The 20208-nt window shown below is 37.7% G+C and overlaps 2 protein-coding genes across 2 annotated transcripts; one reads left to right on the plus strand and one right to left on the minus strand.

Annotated features, from left to right (window-relative positions):
- Nucleotides 1–2027: 2027 nt before the first annotated feature.
- LOC141611326 (pentatricopeptide repeat-containing protein At5g09450, mitochondrial-like) lies at nt 2028–6042 on the plus strand. The gene is made up of 3 exons (XM_074429841.1): nt 2028–2536; nt 4575–5476; nt 5628–6042. Exons 1-2 carry the CDS (start codon nt 2201–2203, stop codon nt 5448–5450), a joined length of 1212 nt encoding a protein of 403 aa, XP_074285942.1. The 5' UTR covers nt 2028–2200; the 3' UTR covers nt 5451–5476; nt 5628–6042.
- A 569-nt stretch (nt 6043–6611) lies between these two features.
- Nucleotides 6612–19675, minus strand: LOC141611324 (putative late blight resistance protein homolog R1B-23). The gene is made up of 4 exons (XM_074429839.1): nt 19552–19675; nt 19360–19446; nt 8389–11587; nt 6612–8042 (listed from the first exon to the last, which is right to left on the minus strand). The coding sequence occupies exons 3-4, from the start codon at nt 11544–11546 to the stop codon at nt 6938–6940; spliced, it is 4263 nt and encodes a 1420-aa protein (XP_074285940.1). The 5' UTR covers nt 11547–11587; nt 19360–19446; nt 19552–19675; the 3' UTR covers nt 6612–6937.
- Nucleotides 19676–20208: the final 533 nt, after the last annotated feature.

Genomic DNA, 20208 nt, shown 5'->3' on the forward strand with positions numbered 1-20208 from the left:
ATAATGTACTAATGTAATCTTAGTAAGAGCTAGAAAATTAAAGTTTATTACCATCAAAAGACACTTTAAGTTAAGTTATTTTTGTCTTAAACCATTATTACTTTACTATAAAAATTAACTCTGTAATGATATATCATTGTATGTGTAACACCCCCATACTCCAAGTGCCTTACCAGGACCACCCGGGGTATGAAGATATTACCATCTCGGTTACCCGAGGCAATGATAATCAAATAAACAATAAAGAAACAACATTTAAATATAAATACTTAGTGAAGAGTTACAATTCTCAAAACCAAACTAAAAGTGTAATACATGTTCTCAAACTGACTGTTCTAACTGAAATGTAAATAAACTAATAAGCTACAGCGGAAGACTCCTATCATCATGTCGAGGCAATCCCAGCTATCCCAAGACTCATCTCATACCGCCGATATCCGCTCACCATCCCCGAATGGATCACCGCAAGTTTACAAAACAACAACCGGGGTCAGTACTAATCACACAACTCAATATATATGAACAATAAGATAAACAAACAAACTTAATCACACACACACACACAACCACACTAATTCCAATCATCTCAATCACCGATCGTCCACTGGACCACCACGCCATGGGGGACCGCAGCCGTACCCACCAAATCCCCGCTCCACATAGTGAGCGATAACCCCGTCCATTAATGTGCACATCCCCTTTCGTGGCGGGTTCCACGAAAGGCGAAACTAGGGCGTGAAGCCACTCCCGCAAGTGACCCCACTCAGCCGAGGACACGCCTCGAGAACCATAGACAACAATCACAATCACAACCGTCACAATACAATTACTATATCAAACAATCAATCTCAACACATCAACAATCATCCCATTATGGGACTAATACTGAGTAGGAAATCCTACCTGGAAAGCACACTATCAGACGGTCTCTACTGTTGTATCAAAAGGCTTCCTCTATGAACCCTCCTCCTATCATACAACATATAAATGCTACCAAATCACATACTACTCAAAAACCCCCAAATCCCTATATTAGGGTTTAACCAAATTAAAGGAAAGACAATAAAAAGGGTACACAGATCTTACCCTCGACGCAAGGAACTCAACGGTATAAACAACGATGAGAACTGACCTCCCAAACTCCAGGAATTGCTAACAATGCGATTAAGATGGTGAACTTGCTTGCTTTCTCTCTTAAACAGTAAATTAGGTTTTTGCAAAAGTGATTTAGAAACAATGACGGAAGGTTATATATCTTAATCGCATAATTAACAAAACCCGAGAAAACTCCCCGTAAAACCGGCTACTCGATCGAGTACCCAACATGTCAGAAACTTTTCTAAAACGCAACTTACCCTTACTCGACAGAGTAAAGCCTACTCGATAGAGTACCCAAAGGCTCATAAATACGGAGTATTACAGTATGAAACTAATTTATGACATTAAATTACAATTAAGCGATGTAAAAATGTAAAATCTAATTAAAACGCATATAACCTTATAACAAAAACAGGTAAAAACAATATACTACGCACTTAAAAAGACGATTTACGAATAATTAGACTAATATTTTTCTTACTTTTAATAAAAAAAGTACATAAAAATTGTTACGTCCTTTAAAATATACCCCATATTTAGAGTGTAACTGATGAAGAATAATTTAACAAACAGATTTACGTAAGTTTACGGTGTAAGTGATGACAATAATTATGTTAAAGACTGCATAAGAAGCAGGTTTGCGTAATTTTAGAGTGTAACTGATGAAAAATAATATTTATGAAAATGGAAATGATTGCATAATAAATTATAGATTTTAATGAAACAGTCATAAGTATGAATTTTAATTAAAAGATTAGAGTTTAATTATAAGAATATATTGATTGAAAAGATAATAATATAATGATTTTTTTTTTACTTGTTACCTTATTTAGCTAGATGCCTGTTGGAGGAAAACTAAGAGAATTTTTATTCTCTTAGTAGTAGGGGGATTTCATTATTCTCTTAGTAGTAGGGGGATTTCATCATTCACACTCAATTTATTCCATTTCTCATTTAGTAATTGTCTCATTCATCTTTTCTTGGTCTTTGTGCCAAAACAAAAGAACAACAATTGACCGGGACGGAGGAAGTACCTAGTAAGAGCCGAGAGGACTTTTAGAGGAGTGACAAAGTGAGTGGAGAAACATAGCAAACCTTGACCATGGCAGCTCGCACCCTCTTCCCCCATTTCCGACGGTATTTCGCAAGCAGTAGCCTCTCAACCACCGTCGCCTCCGCCGCAACAACCACTGTAACTCCGGCGAGACACCTCAGTACAACTCCCGATCCAATTCGTCCAGAATCAGGAGACGACGACGTTTCGCAAACCCTAGACGATGATTTGAGGAGTCGGATCTTCCGACTCCGATTACCTAAACGGAGCGCCACCAATATTATTCAGAAATGGGTCAACGAGGGTAATTCCGTCACTTTACCTCAACTCCGTCTCATCTCCCGTGATCTTCGTAAATCGCACCGGTACAAGCATGCTCTTGAGGTCCGTCTTTTCAATGTTTGACGTTTTTTTATTGGTTAAACATTTGCTTATTACTCGTCAGTCTCATTTATTTGTTTACCTTTTTCATTCTAATAAAAATATTTTAATCAAAGGTATTGAGACGGAGGGAGTATATAAAAGGACCGTCTCGCACAATTTGTGCAATTGATTAGTGATTCTTATGATACTGAAGAAGTGAAAATCACCTGTGTCGGATAGTTGTAGGGGTTCTTTTTGTTGATTATTGTGATTATAGTGATAACCTAGTAGAAATTCAGTTAAAATGGAAGGTGTGGGGTGGGAAAGATGGAGTATGGTAGTAAACAAGTAATGTAGTATGACATTTTGCAACATTTCCGCTATTGGGAGTAGAAATGCCGTTAATGTCTCAAAAGCTCCGGTATGATGGGTAAGGGGATTGGTGTACAATACATTTCCCTGGTATTAGAATACACAAACAATCTGTTTTCGGATGACCTATAAATGAAAATGGGGGAATATTAGGAGTGCATGCAATTTAGTGAGCAATATAGCCTTGTTTCATCTTATTCATAAGCCAAAGATAGTGATTTGAGGAACTCCTGAGGAAAGGATTTGCGTAAACAAACTGCTGTTTGTCGTTGCTGATTGCGTAAGTTAGTTTCAGTTTTAACAGGTTGAGAGAGTTAGGGAGAGAGATGTTTACTTTATGTTTGACTGAATGATGGGAGTAGCAAGTGTCGTTCTTGGTACAGATTTGCGAAGAAATGATGGAGGAGATTAATCGATTTTATAGTATCCTACAGACAGCTTACTTGTGAAGTTGATTAGCAATGTCACTGAAATGAGCTGTAGGTTTTCCACTTTTCCTTTGGATATTTGGGCAACTTGAAACCATAGGAGTAATGGTTTTTAATTTTGAAGGTTGATGTGGTATTTTGATGAGATGGCTGTATTCTTGCATTCTTGCTTTACTTTGGCCGCATTTTTTATTGCTTTCAAGGGTAGCGTAATCTATCTTGCTAAATTGGAGCATATGTAGCTTTGATGCTATATGGTAATAAGCCAGGTTCTCAGGGTATATAAATGTATAAAGTTCATGTTTGGCTGGGGATAGAGAAATTAGTGTTTTGTTGGTCTGGTTTAGAGCTCACAGGTGTTTTACCTATGATGTTGCAGTCGCAAATTTGTAATCAACATACGTGTCTGGTGTGGGAAACAAGTATTTTCAGGGTGATAATTACAGGTTTTTAGGCTTGAGGTTAAAACTGTGTTAGGGAGCAAAAATTCGTGAGAGGCAACATGGATTATGTCACATCAATATTGTTTAGGACTCACTTGTATTCTGTTTATGTAGAAAGTATGAAATAATATGAAGGCCGGATAGTGTTTCGTTAACTCTGAAGTTTTGATTTCTGATGTGTGAGTGTGTTACAGTATGTCCAATATAACGCTGGTCAAATTATGGAAACAGACCATGATCATTAGGATTACTATGAAATATGAATCTGACAAGGGTAAAATAGTTAGGGCTATGGTTCTTAGTGTCACTATGCAAGTTAGCTATTAAACTCTTTCTGAGCTATTTTCGTGCTCTCTACCAATCCACTACAAATTTCATTTGCGTAGGATTAGTAAATTTCCTGGGAGTCTTGAGTTCATTTGGTTCCTTGTCATTTGCCTTACTCTTCTCCCTTTGAAGGTAAATCTCCTGTAGCAAGTTTGCAATTTTTTTTCTTACAATCATCCATATTAGTCGATTCAATTATCAAATGCACTGGAACAACAATACCCTAGTGCTACAGAAAATCCAGCTATTGTTCAGGTGATGGGGGTTGGATGTATGCAATAATTGCCCGTGTTAACAACGCATCGAGGATATTTTGTGGATGAACCATGCTGAGAATTGGTCAATAATCATGAATGACTACTATTCACAATGAAAAGAAAGGCAGTCACTATAATGAGCCATTTCCCTTTATTCTACGTAATGCAAAATCAAAGAATAGCGATGGAAACTGTCAATGCACTAAAATTCTAAATTTTTGACAATATACAGATTACAGAGTGGATGGTTTCTCATGAAGAATACAAGTTATCTGACGCTGATTATGCTGCTCGCATTGATCTTATGACAAAAGTTTTTGGGATTGATGCTGCTGAACGCTACTTTGAAAGTCTTCCACAAGCTGTTAAGACTAATGAAACGTACACCGCTCTACTCCATTCATATGCAGGCGCAAAGTTAATTGATAAAGCCGAGGAACTCTTTTTGAGAATCAAAGATTCTGGTCTTACCTTTAATGCAATTACATACAATGAAATGATGACTTTATACATGTCTGTGGGGCAAATGGAGAAGGTTTCTTCAGTTATCGAGGACCTAAAACAGCAAAATGTTGTACCTGATCTCTTTACATATAACCTTTGGATAAGTTCTTGTGCTGCAATTCTTGACATTGGTCAAGCACGAAGCGTTATAGCTGAGATGAGCGAGGACTCGAACGCTGATGAAAGTTGGCTAAGGTACCGAAACCTTGCTATTATATACATAACCACCGGCCAACTTATAGATTCTGGGGCAAGCTCTATCGTTGAAGCAGAAAAAAGCATTACTCAGAGAGATTGGATTACATATGATTTCCTCATCATATTGCATGCTGGCATGGGAAACAAGGATATGGTTGACCAAATCTGGAAATCTTTGAGGATGACTAAGCAAAAAATGATTGGTCGGAATTATATCCCGATTATATCTTCTTATTTGATGTTAGGGCATATGGAAGAGGTGGCGGAAGTCCTAGATCAATGGAAGAACTCCACATCATTGGTTTTTGACAGATCTCTATGTGATAGATTGGTGGATGCCTTTCTAGAAACTGGATTTGCAGAAAAAGCCGAGACATTCCGTATGCTTTTGGATCGACTCCACTGATGAATCCTGGAAATCAATATGATTTGGTACGGTGTTATCTACATATTTATGACTTTCTTAGCTTTATCTGTAAATATAGTATTGACTATTTATCATGTTTTCCTTTCTTTTCCTTTTTTTCTCTCAATCTTTTTTCATTAGTGTCCCTGTCATTGATGATTTCAAATGATGATTCAGGTTAACCGGGGCCAAGTCAATTTGGGATCAAAGCTCTTTTGTTGTTGATGCTTGTGAAGAGTTTTGCTTGCACCAGTTGATAGTGTTCGGAGAATTGCATAGTCAACCGATGTTCCATGCATACATCCATTGTTGTTACTCGTTACTACTTACTACCAACAGCAACAGAAGCATGTTGATTTCATACAGTTTTGATGATGAGCATCTGATAGTGTTTTCCAATAATGTACTGTTTGTGTTCGCGAGATAAAACTTATCCGTGGTCTCTAATGAATGACCCACTCAATCTCTTGAGATGTATTCGAGTGTTGCTGGTGCGACTTGTGTATTTGACCCAAATAATGACTTGGGATGTAATTTCACTTGATCCAGATAATGAATTTGAACTTAATGTGAATTGATCCAGATGAACAAATCGAAATGCTAAGGGTTACAAGTTACGGCAACATTACCTTGTTACAATAATGACTCCCTATATTGCAAGGCCAGTCGTCTGATATATACAAATTACAACCTCAAGTCCTCAACTCAAAGCATTCTCATATGTTACTATAAAACATCTTAACCACTCTCTTTTTTCCCCCTCGTCTCCGCAATTTACTACCGTGTAAAAAGGTATCCTCGTAAATCATCATGAATTCCTTAGTATATTTTTCTCCTAGTTAATCTGCTAATCTGAGGTTTCAAGTTCAGGGATTGTGTTCTTAACCAGTTCTTGATATTCATTATGGAGAAGATTTCACCATAGTATGTATAATAACACAATCATGGGACGACGCAATGATTCGAGCAACTTTCTGAAACAAATACGGAGTACCCATATTTGATCCGGTAAGCTCTTGCAACAAATTGTGGATTAATTTTCGGCATTAAGTCGATTGCATTTTTCTCTCTCTTTTTTTTTTTTTTTTTTTTTTTTTTCTTTTTATCTGAAATCGAGAACTGCATTAACCAATACCATGGCCACATCATATACCATAACTCTTTGTTAACCAAATACATTCTGAGTTTAAGATTAACAATCAGTGCCTCAAATTCTTCTTCGTTTCCGTAAACTGGGATATACTATACTTCGTATATTGTCATAAACAATGGTCAAAGTTTACAATGCAAAAACAAAGATTAAATCCGAAAATAATTTGAAATACGTTGACATGAATCACTCGTGAAAGTGAATGGAAAACTTGCAAAAACAAAGATTAAACCTGCAAACCCGAACGCACAAAGTTTCTGTTCAGAATCCGTCAACTCATCAGTTTGTTTCTTTAATGTTGCTGATTCCTTCAGAAAACAGGGTAACAGGGAGTTACCTACTCACTGAGCTCTTCATCATCGCTAAGGTCGAACACAGTGGGATATATTATGGCCTCAAACTTCATGTTCCCTCCATCAATCTGCTCCCTCTTGATTTTGAGAACCGACTTCCCGAGAGAGGCCTCACACCAGTGCGCTTCAATTCCCATTAACTCTCCCATGTTTCCGAATTCTTCCGGAATTTTATCAAGCGACTTGCATCGGCGCACAACTAATCGCTCTAGCCTAGGAAAGTTATCATCTGATGCTTCCCATGATTTGATATTAAGCCCCTCCATTCTCAAGTATTTCAGGTTTTCAAAGGTCGCGGTTGTGCTCCATTTTTCTCCTTCAAAGGCTCTCAACAGTAACTTGAGGATCTCAAGCCGAGGCAGCATATCAGCAATCTTTTCTATGTCCAACCAGGGTAACTTAAATCCAGAAAGTGTCAGTTTGTACAGGTTCGAGGGAAATTTAAACTTGCCACAAAATGGACTCCAGCTTTGATAGAACACTCTCAAAGATTCAAGGTGACAAAGGCGATCAAGAATAGACCAGTTGAATGTCTTTTCCAATATTATGCATCTTAGCTTGCGAAGATTTGGCAACCTTAAAATTATTTGATCAGCTATGCTCCCTGAAAGAACTGGAGTAGAGAAGTTTCGTAGACTACTTAAAGAGTTGTCGTTACTCGGATGCACACCAATTCTGGCACGTTTATCCACCAGGAGATCTCTTAATTTGCTCAGACTGAAAATCGTGTGAGGAACCTCAACTTCACCGCGGGTTCCTCTCACAATGAGCGTTTCAAGGTTCACGAGACGACTAATTGATGATGGGATACTTTTCATATGACCCCTTAGGGACAAGTACCTCAACAATGTCAGTTCTCCAATACTTGCAGGAAAGCACTCAAGCATATGAAGTCTTTCCAAGTCTAGCAAAGTAAGTGATTTGAAATTCTCAAACGCAATCTCCACGGATTTCCATACTTTATATGACGGAAAGCAAATCAAGGAGCGTAGTTTTAGCTGAGTTGATCCCTCAAAATTGAATTTTACTACCTGATCCTCAGTTGCGTATAGGCGGCCACGTATTTGACGACATGCAGGATCATCCCACCTGGAATGTAAAACACATAAGCAGTGGAAGATTATAAACAGTATCAAGTACATGTATGAGAGAGTTAAAATGAGTATTCTTCACTGCTGACGGCTGTCGTTTGTGAGCATTACGGGTTCTTTTCATTTTGCCATACCCATGGGCGAGGGACCAATCTTAGTTTAACTTTATTTTGAAGGTTCTCCAGAATTTATGTACTCCATATTTCCTATTTTTCTCTTCCTGTTTATTTATCGTTTTACATCTTCAGATTCATTTTAGTACATCTTAGATCACATTCTGAGGGTTGGCATGGAATTAAGTACAGTTACGAAAGCGGGGGAATAACTAGCTCATAGTCTCATACCTGTCCATTGTGATCAGAAACTTCTCCGCTTTTGCTTTTTGTATGCAAAAATCTAGCAGCAAATCGTGAATCCTGCAAGTCTGAATTCGGTGGTCAGAACCTCTTTTTGCAACCATTAGCAAACTTCTGTCCACTAGGTCGCGCAAGTACTTTTCTGCAGCGCTTTCCAAACTTTCTTGCTCATAGGAAGTCTCTACAAATCTTTCTGCAAGCAACAGTCGTATCAGTTTCGACCTATGGATTTCTGTACCTTTAGAAAATGCTGCACAGTATAGAAAGCATTGTTTCATGCCAACTGATAGATGTCTGTAACTTAGTTCTAGCGTACTAGAACCCCCATATAAGAGGTGATCATCCAGGCTCCGTTCAATTTCCTTCCAATCGTCTTCTGTCTCATTTTTATTTTTAAGAACTCCAGCTATCACAACAATTGAAAGTGGCAGCCCTCCACATTTCTCTGCGATTCCTTTCCCGACTTCATGTAATCTTTTAGGATATCTCCTTGTGCCAAATACGGTCTTCTGCAATAGATTCCAACTTTTGTCTGGAGTTAGGAGGTTGAGTTTTATAACATTTGCTAAATTTCTATAACCACAAATTTTCTCTCCGACGATGTTGGACCTGCTCGTTATTAGTATTTTACCCCCATTGTCACAGGTTGGAAAACTTTTGCAAAGAGCATCCCAAGCAGCAACATCCCATACATCATCTAAGACTATAAGATAGTTCCTTTTCTGACGTAGACACTGCTTCAAGAGTGTAGCTAAATCTTCGTCCTTCATGGCATTGATTTCACTGCTAGGTCGCTCACTAATCTGACCTATGATATTTTGGAGAAGCTCTTTTCTTTGAAAGTCTTGCCCAACATAACACCAAGCATGAGCATTAAAAGACTTGGCACAATCTTTATATAGACTCATGGCTAAGGTTGTCTTTCCTAAACCAGGCATACCAACTATCGATATTTTCTCCAAACTCCTTGACCCGGTGGTAAGTTGTGCCCTTAGTCTATCTTCCTCTTCTAAGCGGTCTTCAACTTTGGAATGTTCTGTTGTGTGCCCTTTTTCCATATGGTTTTGAGTGCGAGCACCTGAGCCCTCAACTTCAGTCTTGGATGTGTCCCTGCTGGAAATTTTCGACAGATTTTCTTTGATAAGCTTAACCTCTTCTGAGACATAAAAAGCTCGTAATTTATTATACCATGTAGGAAACTCCTCAAATGTGTCTATCACATTGCTCACTTTGCGGCCCAGTTTCGTAAACTGAGTCCATAGCAGATTAACTTCCTCTGGTTTGTCGTGCCTCATTATATAAGGTTGAAGAAAAGAAAAGCAAATAGATAAATCATCATGGAGTACTCCAATTTGATCTGGATTATAAGTATCACTTTCCTTAAACTCTGTCAGATTCACTAGCAAATCAAAGAACTCTAATTCAAACATGGGCAGCTCCATGCATGGAAATTTGATATATTCGTCATAAGCGTGTCTGAGCGATGCGTTGAAGCCCTTGACTCCTTCCTTCAGACTAAAGCGTGCATCATATTTAAATTGTCTGAAAAACAAGATATAATTGTGTGCTGCTTCAATGACCTCAATCTCAACATCTTCAACATCTTCAACAACGTCAACTACTCCCTCCGTCTTGAGAATTTTCACTAGATTTATCTCAAGGGAATAAACTAACTTTACAAATAGGTTGTCATCTTCCGCTGTGACAAGAGATCTGCGAAGCTCATGCAAAAGCTCATTAGCCTTAGGCATCTGGACTAAATATTTGATCAAGTCGACTAATAGATCACTGGGGTGCGGCATCTTTGCTGTAATGTCTTTGAAGATGTCAAGAGAAAGAGTAGTAAATTCTTTTTTACTGTTTAGTTTGCGTAAGAAGAGTGACCAGAGTCGCATCCAAGCGTCACAGGAGATTAGTTGAATTTGGAGATTAGTTTGCGTAAGAAGAGTGACCAGAGTCGCATCCTGGAGCTTCATACTGAGTTGCAACATATTTCCGGTGTCCTTGATAAATGTGTGGAGTAAGCTGAGATCCCTCAGATATCTAGCAGCTCGAGTATTACGTAACACACTGTCCCCCAAAATCAACCTCGCACATGTGAAGAAATCGTCAATACAAGTGGGAGTTAGATTGTATTTCATGTATATCTTCCAGGCAACATCTCTAATGTGAGAAATCTTCATTTTGCTATAAACTGTAAAATATTTTCCGGGATCCGAAATTTGACTCACCTCATCAACCAAGGTATATATATCTCTTGCAATGGCATAGGATATGCCACTCTCCACAAATTTTTTAGTCCATGTAGGACTAAGTGCACATTGAATATCGTTCATGTGATCTACAATGTCCGATCTCTTATTGTAAGAAACATAAACCATTAGTTTGACCACAAGGTATCGCAGATCATCAGTGACGCAGACAAGAGTTTCATACTCGGGTCCACATGGGTCTTCCATGTATAGAATCGGGTGTATGTCGTACCTATTCTCTTGCCACTCACTTACATATTTTGCTATCTCCTCCGCCAATGTAGAAATATCGCTCTTTCCATCTACGTTGGTCAATGGCAGTAGCTTAAAGATGCGCATAGCTCTCTGGGCATAATCTCTCATACGCCTAGACATATCATGTGTCACTGGCCAAATTTTTTTCAAATTTTTCAAGTTCCAATTTGTCATCGACTTGTAAAAATATAGTAAGAGTCCAAGTCCTTGTTTAATGGTTCTAAACTTATCGGACATTGAAAGAGTTACTTCATCAACATGCTGAACAGATTCCAGATTTTCCAGGACTCCCTCTACGCATTTCACCCAATCATTTTCCCATTCTTGAAGGTAGCTAGATGAGTAAAAGTAATCGGCCGTGTGCCAAAGACACTCATCTCCTTCACAAGAGGACTTGGTGCTACACTCCACTTTCTGCAACCAATAATCAACGAATTCATTTCCATCCTTAAAATCTTCTATTTGTCTTAGTGAGTATGTTCCCCCAAGACGTGAATCCCAATATGGTATGATGTACATCAACCCATGCCTGAGCGACTCAATTCTACTTTCGAAATTGTAAGTTGAGGATCCGCAAAATCTCTCGACATCTGCTTCTATTATGTCTAAGTCCTGCAATATTCTCCTGTATAAGCTCATTTTTCCTTATCCTATATGACAGTTAGCATCTACTACATCACCTGCATACGGACAAGAAAACATAGTTACCTCCAGCAAATATGGAGTATTATATAAAGGTTTAAAGTTTTGTCACATTTAATTTGTTGAAATATATAGTTTCGTATTTTATTTGTACACAAGTGTAGTTTTAAGTGTATATTATGAATAAATATTGGTTAAAGATGGAGCTGTCAATAAACGGAGTTATGTTGAGACAGTATAAGTATGATGAAGGGGAGAGACGGAGCAGTCCAGTATTGTTGGTGATTTTCATTTGGGTGTAATAAACCGTCTTATATTGTTTTCATTTCTGTTTTAGTGCCTTTGTTTGTATTATTTACATACTTGTAATCTTTGTAATACAAAAACTACAAGTATTACTCCGTTTATTACAAGTTTACAACACATTACTTTGTGTGGTGTGTTTCCGGAAGGAAAAACACGCTTGACCGAGGGAAACTGCTATGTTGGTATTGAGTTTCAGAATCGTCGTAATCTCATGAATATTTTAATAACATAATTTTTAGTACTGTAATAAAAAATACGGATAGTATCGACCACGGTTATGAGTACTGCCCGCAAACATGGAAAATATTTAGCAATTGTTTGCTATATATATGAAAGTAAACCCCAAGTTAAAAAGTAGGACACCCTATCTCAATCCCTCAGTAGCTATTATTCAGCTTTTTTTTCTCTCTTAAAGAAGAGTCCAGTAGTCCACGTACTGGTTACTGACTTGCTGTCACGGCCCTGGTAAGAAAAGAAAACTAAATACACAATATGCAAATAGAAAACTAAATACACAATATCCAATATTAAGCTAAAGATGAGGGTGACCCAAGGGTTGAAAAGGTGAGAAGAGGTCAATTAATGACCTTCACTTGCTCAAACTGACCCAAGGATTGACCTTCCATGTGGCAAATTGTAATTGGTTACAACATTAAAAACATAATTAAAAAAAAGAAAACTAAATACACAATATGCAAATAGTATTTCATGTTTTTTCAAATCATGTTTGCTTTTTTTTTTTTTTCTTTTTAATTATGTATGCGTTTATTTTTTTTAAATTATGTATGCGGTTTTTTTAATTATGTTTCCGGTTTTTTTTGTTGTCAATGAAATCGTCTTTTCAATTTTAAAATTTTAAAATTGTTATTTAATAATTTTTTCAAGTAGTGTACCCCATTAAATTAATATTTGACATATTGGACTACTTTTATTTTATGAAAAATACAAAAATAACTTGTGTACATTTAGTTAGTAAATAATAATTGAAAAAGTAAGAGAGAGATTTTAGTGGGATAGAGAATGTGGGAAATGATTGGAAATGATGAAAGTGAAAAATAATTGGATTAACTGCTTGAGAGGGTGAAAATGGGTCAAGTTAATAAGGGGGTGAAAATAGGTCAAGTTAATAAGGGGTGATTATAGATTTATAGAGCACGATATGAGATCTCTCGGGCTCGAGAAGAGTATGGTGACGGAGAGGGCACAATGGAGGGAAATGATACATGTGGATTTTTAGTATTTGATTTTTTTTGACATATTTAGTGTTTTTATTTAATTTAAAAAATTAATTTATTTGTTCTTCTCTCCTTTATTACAATTTTTTACCAACCACTTTCTTATATACTTTACTTGGTTTACTTTTAAAGCATCCAGATCCTTAATTCTATTTCGGTTTTCAAAATCGTTTTAATCTTATCTCTCGATTTAATATTTAAGTTTTTATAAAAAAAATCCGGAATTCGATTTTAAAACCTGTAAGTTTACCTTGACTTTGCATTACATTTTCGCTCTCCCTTTGTTTTTCATTTTCCCTTTTCTATTCGCATTTTGAGGTGTGTGTTCACCCATGGACGGTTCTAAAGGATGATTCATGTCAGCCGACCGTTGTTGTTGTTGTTGTCCGTTGTACCCTAAGAATTTAATTAAAGTAAAAAACCAATCGATAATATAACTTCGCTCTTTTTCATCGTTCCATCTTATATAAATTAACATGTTTTAATGTTCAACGTAAAAATGCAATATTATTTTTTTATTTTTTGTACTTTTAATATATTTCCCCCTTAAAATACCATGCAATTGCATGTGATCTAAATTAGTTTATGTTTTTACTTCGTAATTGAGAAAGTATAGTATAAATAATATGGAAATTATATCGATAATATCATCACATATTTGATATTATACGATATGATATGGAGAATCATGTATTGTAAGTAAGTAATATGTTGTATATATCGTTAGCTATATTTGACGAGATTAGTTGCGAGTTTAGAAGATACGTTCAGATTGTAATATGTGTGCCTAGCTTGTAATTCTTGGAGGATATCGAAAAGTAATCTTCAACAGTTCTTCTGCCTCTCACGTTTCTTTATGGTATCGTGAGCTAGGTTTCACAAAAAAAAAATAAAAAAAAATAAACACAGACATTAACATGCCAGGAGACGACGGCAAGAACACAAAACCCAAAAACATTCCCTCAAATTCTCTCCTTTATCTTCACCCATCTGATAATCCTAACTTGTCCCTTACACATATTATTTTCAATGACGACAATTATGATTTATGGGCCGTCACAGTCAAGAATGGTTTATGGTTTGGACGCGAAGAATATGTTGGGATTTGTCGAAGGAAAGGTTAAAAGACCATCAGATGCTGACGGAGAAGATGTCGAAGCAACGCCATGTTAAAGGCATGGTTGCGGAATGTAATTGACCCAGAATTACATCCGAGTATTGCATTTGAATCGACCGTGTCAGAAGTATGGGAGAAATTTAAAGATCGCTATTCTGCCGGAAATTCACCAAGGGTGCATCAATTAAAGGGAGAATTGATGGAGTGCCGAATATTACACGAAACTCAAGACTATTTGGGATGAACTTGCAAATGAAGATCCCGGCTTGTACCTGCGGTGTAGCCACCATGATAGCAAAGGAAAAAGAAGAAGAGAAGGTCCATCAATTCTTGATGGGGGGCTCGACAAGACTCTATATGGTCATGTCCGTACCAATTTGTTGATGGAGGAACCCATCACCTCGCTTGCTCGAGCATATGCGTTGATATTACGCGAAGAGAGACATTCAAATATGACGAAAGTGAAAGAAGAAAGCAATGAAGGAGCCATGGCCGCAAGGTTCTTTGGTACAGGAAGAGGGAAGTTCCTCGAGGCAGGATAATGAAGACGAGGTCGAACCACCCCGATGTACCCACTGCGGAAAATACTACCACATGGAGGAGAATTGCTATGATAAACACGGGTATGAGACCGTGAAAAACATGGAAAAATGGCGTGAACGTCGTGGTGGATATGGACGTGGACACGGCCGTGGACGGTCACAGGGACGTGGACTGTCCGGACAGCAAGGAAATTATCAAGCCAATGCCACAAACAACTCGTCGGCAACGAAGGATGGGGAGACATCGACACAAAATCTGCCCTTCAGAATTGACAAGATTGGAAGACTTCGAATTCTTCTCAATGAGAGTCCTGACAGGTATGCATATTAAAATTAGTCAAGAATGGTTAATTGACAGTGGGGCTTCGCACTTCGCACCACATGACAGGAAGACGAGATTGTCTTCAAAATATTTGGACTGAAGATCCGTCTATCATTGGCCTACCCGATGGACGGCAGATTAAAGCAAGGGAACACGGTGAAGTTGTATTGAATGAACGATTCACTTTGAAGGATGTGTTATATGTGCCCTCGCTAACATGTGATTTAATTTCAGTTCAACAATTAATTCATGAAAACAATTGTGTAGTAACATTTTTTCCCGATTATTGTGTTATGCAGGATCGGGTTTCGGGTTTCGAGGACGGACATTGGACGGGGTGAGCATCAATATGAGGTTTATCTTTTCAAGTCGAATAATACCGAGTTGGTGAGGAAGGGGTCGATGACCAAGAACGATGAGCTATGACATAGGCGGCTTGAACATCCGTCGAGTAGTAAATCGCTTAATTAATTGGTTACAATTTACATTGGAACTCTAGTCAAGTTTGTGATTCTTGTTGTAGGGCTAAACAAACACTAAACTCTTTTAGCCTTAATAATAAGCGGTGTGACATTTTATTTGGTTTAATTCATGTCGACATTTGGGGGAAATATCAAATTGGTAGTTTATCTCGTGCTCATTATTTTTTGACCATAGTAGACGATTATAGCCGGGGAGTGTGGGTATACCTCATGAAAGAAAAGAGTGAGGCAGGTGAGTTGATGAAGAGCTTGTGTCACATGGTCAAAACTCAATTTCGAAAATGCGTTAAAATTATTCAAAGTGATAATGGAACCGACCTTTTATCGGGAGTAATGAAATATTATTACGAGGATAACGAGATATTTTTTGAGACTAGCAATGTTGATACTCCACAACAAAATGGGAGATGAGAGAGTTGAGCGAAAACACCCTCTAGCCGGACATTTACCTATTCAGTTTTGGCATATTTGATAAATCGAACACCAACACCATTGCTTGACAATAAAACTCCATACGAAATTCTATACAATAAGAAACTTGTTTAAACCAATCTCAAGGTCCTTGGATGTTTATGTTATGCTCACAATAAAGACAAACCTCGTGATAAATTTGGGGAACGGGGGAAGCGATGTCTATTTTTGGGGTATCCTCATAGTAAAAAGGGATGGAAAATGTATGATTTGAATGCAAAACGTATTTTTGTCTCGCGCGATGTGTTGTTCTTTGAACACGTCTTTCCTTATAACGAACCACACGCTTCCAACATTCCCATTGCTAATTCGGGGGAAGAGGTTGTTTATATTGAAGAAAATGTAGAATGTGGTTATGAGAATGATGAAATATCAAGGGTAGAACAACAACCTAATGCCGAATCAGCTCATGATGATGGCACACATCCGGAGCAAAATGTTACCGATATAGAGGAGAAAGAGTTGGTCGAGGAGCACGGGAAAGACGGAAACCGTATTGGAGGAAAGATTATGTTTGCAAATCGATAAGAACTGTAAAACCCATCACCGAAGCTCATCACGACCAATCGAACTCCAAGAAATCAGGTACTCGCTATCCTTTAGTCAATTATGCTGTTACCAATTGTTTTTTTAATTCACATAAATCGTTCTTGACTAAAATTTATGAAATCCGAGAACCTGAGGCAGCAGCTAATCCGAAATGGCGAGAAGCCATGAACAAAGAAATCGAGGCTTTAGAAACAAATGGAACCTGGAAAATCGTTCAATTGTCGGAAGGGAAGAAACCCATTGAATGTAAAAAGGTCTATAAAGTTAAATACAAGGCAGACGGTTCAATTGAACGCTATAAGGCACGGCTGGTGGCTCAAGGGTTCACAGAAGTTGAAGGCATCAATTATCATGAAACTTACGCACCGGTGGCCAAGATGACAAGCGTTCGTTGCTGATTGGCCGTGGCAGTTGCAAAACGATGGAATATCGAACAATTGGATGTCAACAACATCTTCCTCCATGGGGACTTATAGGAGGAGGTGTATATGAAGATCCTATAAGGGTTTGAACGAAAAGGGGGGAGCAAAGTTTGTAAACTATTGAAATCGATATATGGCTTGAAACAAGTCTCACGTAATTGGTTTGCAAAACTCGCTGCTTCCTTGAAGAGGTATGGTTTTGTTCAATCCTTGGCCAATTATTCTTTGTTTACCTATAATGACGGGAAAATTTTCATTGGAGTTTTGGTGTATGTCGATGACATGATAATAGTCAGCAATGACAATGAGACGACTGGAAAGTTTAAGGCTTTTCTTGACAAGCATTTCGGCATTAAGGATTTGGGGAAACTCAAATATTTCTTAGGAATTGAAGTAGCACAAGGGTCGATGGGTTTGTTTCTAAAAGAACGTAAATATGCGTTGGGCATAATCGAGGAGGCGGGAATGAGCGGGGCTAAACCCGTATACACGCCTATGTTATAACATCATCAATTAGAGCTCGCTAATGGTGATTTGCTAAAGGATGTAATGAAATATCGCAGGTTGGTGGGAAGGGTAGTTTTATTCGGTGCATATGTTGTCACGTTTCGTTAGTGAACCACGAAAGGAGCATTGGGATGCTGCCTTAAGGGTGGTACGGTATATCAAGATGAATCCTAGTAAGGGCATCGTTTTAAGCAAGGCTACAGACTTGGAGTTACGAGGATATTGTGACTCGGATTGGCAAGATGCGCATTAACGAGATGTTCCTTGATTAGGTATTATGTTTCGTTAGGATCATCGCCAGTCTCATGGAGAGCTAAGAGACAAGCTACGGTATTGAAGTCCACGGCAGAGGCTGAAGGCTGAATACCCCGCTATGGCAAGTGCAACGAGTGAATTGATTTGGTTAAAGTCGTTTTTGGCCTCGCTAGGAACATTTCATATGAAGCCTATGGTAGTATATTGTGATAATCAGGCGGCTATTCATATAGAGAAGAATTCGGTGTTCCGTGATAGAACGAAGGCGGCTATTCATATAGCGAAGAATCCGGTGTTCCGTGATAGGACGAAACATATAGAAATAGATTGTCATTTTATTAGACAACATCTCGTCGAAAACACCATTAAAACGTTGCATGTTCGATGTAAGGAGCAAGTGGCGAATTTGTTTACAAAGGCTTTGGGAAGCGAAACATTCGATTATTTGCAAACCAAGTTGGGTCTTGGTTTACCAAGCGCTCCAACTTGAGGGGGAGTATGAAAATTATATCGATAATATCATCACATATTTGATATTATACGATACGATATGGAGAATCATGTATTGTAAGTAAGTAATATGTTGTATGAAAAATTCTTGGGTACACCGGGTGTACAAAATTATCGTACACCCTAACCAATGATAAGCCTTTATTCATATTCTTCTTAGATTTTGTTTTATTATTTATGGAAAGTGTGGGTAATTCTAATATTCTTATTGGGTAGGGTGTACGATGACGTGGTACACCCGGTGTACCTAAGAATTTCTCTATGTTGTATATATCGTTAGCTATATTTGACGAGATTAGTTGTCAGTTTAGAAGATACGTTCAGATTGTAATGTGTATATATGCCTAGTTTGTAATTCTTGGAGGATATCTAAAAGTAATCTTCAACAATTCTTCTGCCTCTCACGTTTCATTAAATAATTACACTATAGCATTGATTCCGGACAAATCTATTTACCGATTATAAACCAACTGAACTGAAAATCTGAGAGAGGGAAGGGAATGATTGAGAAGTGTAAATTGTAATTGTAATAATTAAACCAATTTACATACTTCACTATTTCATTGATTCACGAGAAGGGCTTATTAGGCGTCTCTGTAAATTGATGATGTTTATGCAATTGTGTTAAAAGATGAACGCGAAACGAGTAACTGAGGAGTGTCTTGGGAAGGAAGGCAGGACACTTCCAGTTTAATTAGCTTCAACCATCTTTGTATCGAAGAGGTCTTTTCCCAGTGATTTAAGACTAAGTTATCAGGACAATAGATGACGGGTCCGCATCCCCATCCACCTCATTTATGTAAAAGGGGTAATTTGTTCTTTTTTTCGGAAGAAATTAGTAACTTATGACTAATTTGAATCGCTCTAGGCGAACCCGAAATTAGTCAACTCGTAACCCCTAAGTCCTTTATGGACTATTGGTTGATTTTTTTGGTCAAAAAATGGACTATTGGACTATGAGACAACCATAGATTGCCTTGTCCGTCTGAAGCTTAAGACGGGTCAAGTATCATACCAAATGCTCCTAAGAACTTGATAATGTAAATAAAAAAAACAAGAATTTGCGGAGAGTAGAAGATGGATGCGGCTAACCTGAGAAAGATATGGAACCTTAAGCGGATCAAGAGCTTGATATCGAATTTGAAGCAGCAAATTTCATATTAAGAGTACATACAATTCCTATACATTAAAAATAGAACAAAATGTGAATAATGGAGCAATGTAAGAAACCATGTTTTTAAAAGTGAAATACAATATGAATGAAATACCAGATGACTGACTAACCTTGAGGAGTATTCAGGATCCAAAAGAGGTATGCCGTAAGCTGCTTGCAATAATGGAGCAATGTAAGATACCATTAATGGAGTATTCTAGTCATCTAACTTTGCTGAAGATTAATTATTAAAATAAGACTTTCAATTGCAAATACAGTATATGATTTAATAAAAACGACCACCAGCCTTATCGAGATTCACATTATTAGGCGTTGACTTCAGATCCCACGAACATTACTTGTTCAGTGGAGCCGTGAGAAGTGGGCAGGTGGCACATGATTCAATCGAGTCTAGGCTCTACTGTCTATGAACCACATCGCACGTTATACTCCCTCCTATTCACTATATTCTTCCCTATTTCCTTATTCGGATTATTCGGGTTTTCTTCTCTATTTCCTTTTTTGGATTGATTTGTATGGTCCAAATTAAATTGCATGTGGGGTAGTGTGTTTTGTGTAGTTCAAATTCATTTCTTATTTCTTGTGCAAAAAGAAAAGGGGAAAATATAGTGAATAGGAGGGAATATAACACTAGTGTAATACCCGTGAAAATTCACGGGTTTATTTTATACTGGGTGGCAAAATGTCTCGACGTTTTATAACGAATCGTTGACGTTTTTAAAAAAAAGACCAACATACCACTACTACAAATCCAGGCAACTACAATT

The sequence above is a fragment of the Silene latifolia genome, chromosome 11 (assembly GCF_048544455.1).
Source record: "Silene latifolia isolate original U9 population chromosome 11, ASM4854445v1, whole genome shotgun sequence".
Taxonomy (NCBI): domain Eukaryota; kingdom Viridiplantae; phylum Streptophyta; class Magnoliopsida; order Caryophyllales; family Caryophyllaceae; genus Silene; species Silene latifolia.

Coding starts and splice junctions, on each gene's coding strand:
- LOC141611326 (XM_074429841.1), top strand. CDS start 2,201: ATGGCAGCTCGCACCCTCTTCCCCCATTTCCGACGGTATTTCGCAAGC. Junction 2,537..4,574: donor GGTACAAGCATGCTCTTGAG/GTCCGTCTTTTC, acceptor GACAATATACAG/ATTACAGAGTGGATGGTTTC.
- LOC141611324 (XM_074429839.1), bottom strand. CDS start 11,546: ATGAGCTTATACAGGAGAATATTGCAGGACTTAGACATAATAGAAGCA. Junction 8,043..8,388: donor TTTCTGATCACAATGGACAG/GTATGAGACTAT, acceptor TTTACATTCCAG/GTGGGATGATCCTGCATGTC.